At 52.0% G+C, this 2,171-nt stretch overlaps 1 protein-coding gene across 1 annotated transcript in view; it reads left to right on the top strand.

The window, feature by feature from the left end:
• Positions 1 to 748, top strand: part of MUC21 (mucin 21, cell surface associated) — a 30,409-nt gene extending 29,661 nt beyond the window's left edge. Inside the window, exons 7-8 of the mRNA XM_031935704.1 lie at positions 1 to 236; positions 554 to 748. The exon at positions 1 to 236 is cut by the window's left edge and continues 44 nt beyond it. Of these exons, the coding sequence (XP_031791564.1) occupies positions 1 to 236; positions 554 to 748 (431 nt within the window). The remainder of the gene's footprint in view (positions 237 to 553) is intronic.
• The last annotated feature ends 1,423 nt before the right edge of the window (positions 749 to 2,171 follow it).

Below are 2,171 nucleotides of genomic sequence, written 5' to 3' on the forward strand. Positions count from 1 at the left end.
CCTCCAGTGGGGCCAGCACAGCCACCAGCTCTGGGTCCGGTGTGACCTCCGCAGGCTCTGGAACACCCGCTCTGACTGGAACGCACACAACTTCCCACAGAGTTAACACAAGTGCCTCTACTGCAGTGAGTGGGGCGAAGCCTGGGGGGTCCCTGCTGCCATGGGAAATCTTCCTCATCACGCTGGTCTCGGTTGTGGCGGCCGTGGGGCTGTTTGCTGGGCTCTTCTTCTGTGTGGTGAGTGCCTAATATGTAAGAAAACGCCTGGGGGAAGGAGCAGCAGAAACACAGGGAAATGGGTGTGAATAGAAGGGGTCTCAAGTCAGAGGTGGGTAGGGAGGAAGGGAGATCAGGAGAGAGTAACACAGAGAAATGGCAGGTCAAAGCAGAGGAAGCTGGTGACTTGTGGGAAAAGGGGGCCATAGAAAGGACTGGAGGAACGAGAACTAGGAAGGAGTGTGGTTGGAAGTGGGAGAAGATTCCAGAAGGTGTCTGTGGAGAAGGCTTGGGAGACAGGGATGCCATTCTGAAACTATTGACTCTTCTTTTTCTAGAGAAACAGCCTGTCCCTGAGAAACATCTTTAACACAGCTGTCTACCGCCCCCATGGCCTCAACCATGGCCTTGGCCCAGGCCCTGGAGGGAATTGTGGAGCCCCCCACAGGCCCAGGTGGAGCCCTAACTGGTTCTGGAGGAGACCAGTATCCTCGATAGCCATGGAAATGAGCAGGAGGAACAACGGACCCTGAGCAGCTCCCGAAGTGAGTGCCGCATTCTTCAGGAAGGAAGAGACCTGGGGACCCAAGACCTGGTTTCCTTTCATTCCTCCCAGGAGACCCCTCCCAGCTTTGTTTGAGATCCTGAAAATCTTGAGGAAGACATTCCTCGCCTCTCTTGCCTTTACCAGACACTGGAAAGAGAATACTATATTGCTCATTTAGCTAAGAAATAAACACATCTCATTTAATACACATGACAAAGAGAAGCTGTGCCGTGCCCCGGGGTGGGTGTCTGTAGCTCTGAGATGAACTTCTCAGTTATAGGAGAAAACTCCCATGCTGGACTCTATCGGGCATTCAGAATCTCCACAGTAAAATCCAGAGACCTCATTCTTATCTGTGTGTCTGCATTTTCTAATCCTTTTTGCCCCAGGCAAGGTCCCTGCATCTCTGAGACACTCCGGTTGGCGGGAAAATTGACTTGGGAGAGATAAGGAGGGAGGGCGGGTGCCAGGATGCTGCGGGCTTGTGTGTGACGCCTGTGGTACACAGCGATCAGGTTGTGATACGTGAAGAGCCGAGAGCAGGATGAGGTGGAGGTGGTACAACTACCTGCTCTGTGTGTGTGTGGAGGGGGAGCGGGGGGGCATATTCACTTGAAGTTGAGATTCCCAGGGCATTTCCATGTGCTCCAGGCCTGACTACCCATCAGGGTGGAGGAGCTGGTGACTCTTGTCTCCCTAAGAGTGCTCCCTTGGGGAGCAGAGAGACGGTGTTCCCTGGATTCCCAAAGGAAAGACTTTCTGGTCTGCTAAGGTCAAATCTTCCAAGAGGCTCTTGGCAAAGACCTGAGATTCTCATAAATCCCCTCCCAGAAGAGCTGCACGTATCCTTTTCATGAGTCCAGGGAAGAGGGTCCTCCAGGTCTTGGAAGACAGAGGGGAGTTGCTTTGGAGGCTAAGTTGCTCTGAGTCCACAAGGTAATGGAGGGCTCCTACCTGGGACAGAGCCCTCAGCAGAGAATTAGCAGTCTGTTGGTGGGTTCACCCCAACTCACAGCAGTAGAAACTCCTCCATCTTCCACCACTTACTGGGTTTCTCCAGTGTCAGCAAATCAAAGAGTTGGATCTTACCAATACGGCTATAGGAAAGCAGCCTGTTGCATGGTAAGAGTGATACCATCTTGAAGTGAAACCACCATGATGGCCATTTTTTTTTTTTTTTTTTTTGATGGAGTCTTGCAGTGGTGCAATATGGCTCATTGCAGCCTTCCACTCCTGGACTCAGGCAATCCTCCTGCCTCAGCCTCCTGAGTAGCTGGGACTACAGTTGTATGCCACCACAACTGGCTAACTTTTAAAATTTTTTTGTAGAGAGAGGGCCTCACTTTATTGCACAGGCTGGTCTTGAACTTCTGGCCTCTCAAGTGATCCTCCTGCCTTGGCCTCCCAAA

Source organism: Piliocolobus tephrosceles, chromosome 5 (genome assembly GCF_002776525.5).
Source record: "Piliocolobus tephrosceles isolate RC106 chromosome 5, ASM277652v3, whole genome shotgun sequence".
Taxonomy (NCBI): Eukaryota; Metazoa; Chordata; class Mammalia; order Primates; family Cercopithecidae; genus Piliocolobus; species Piliocolobus tephrosceles.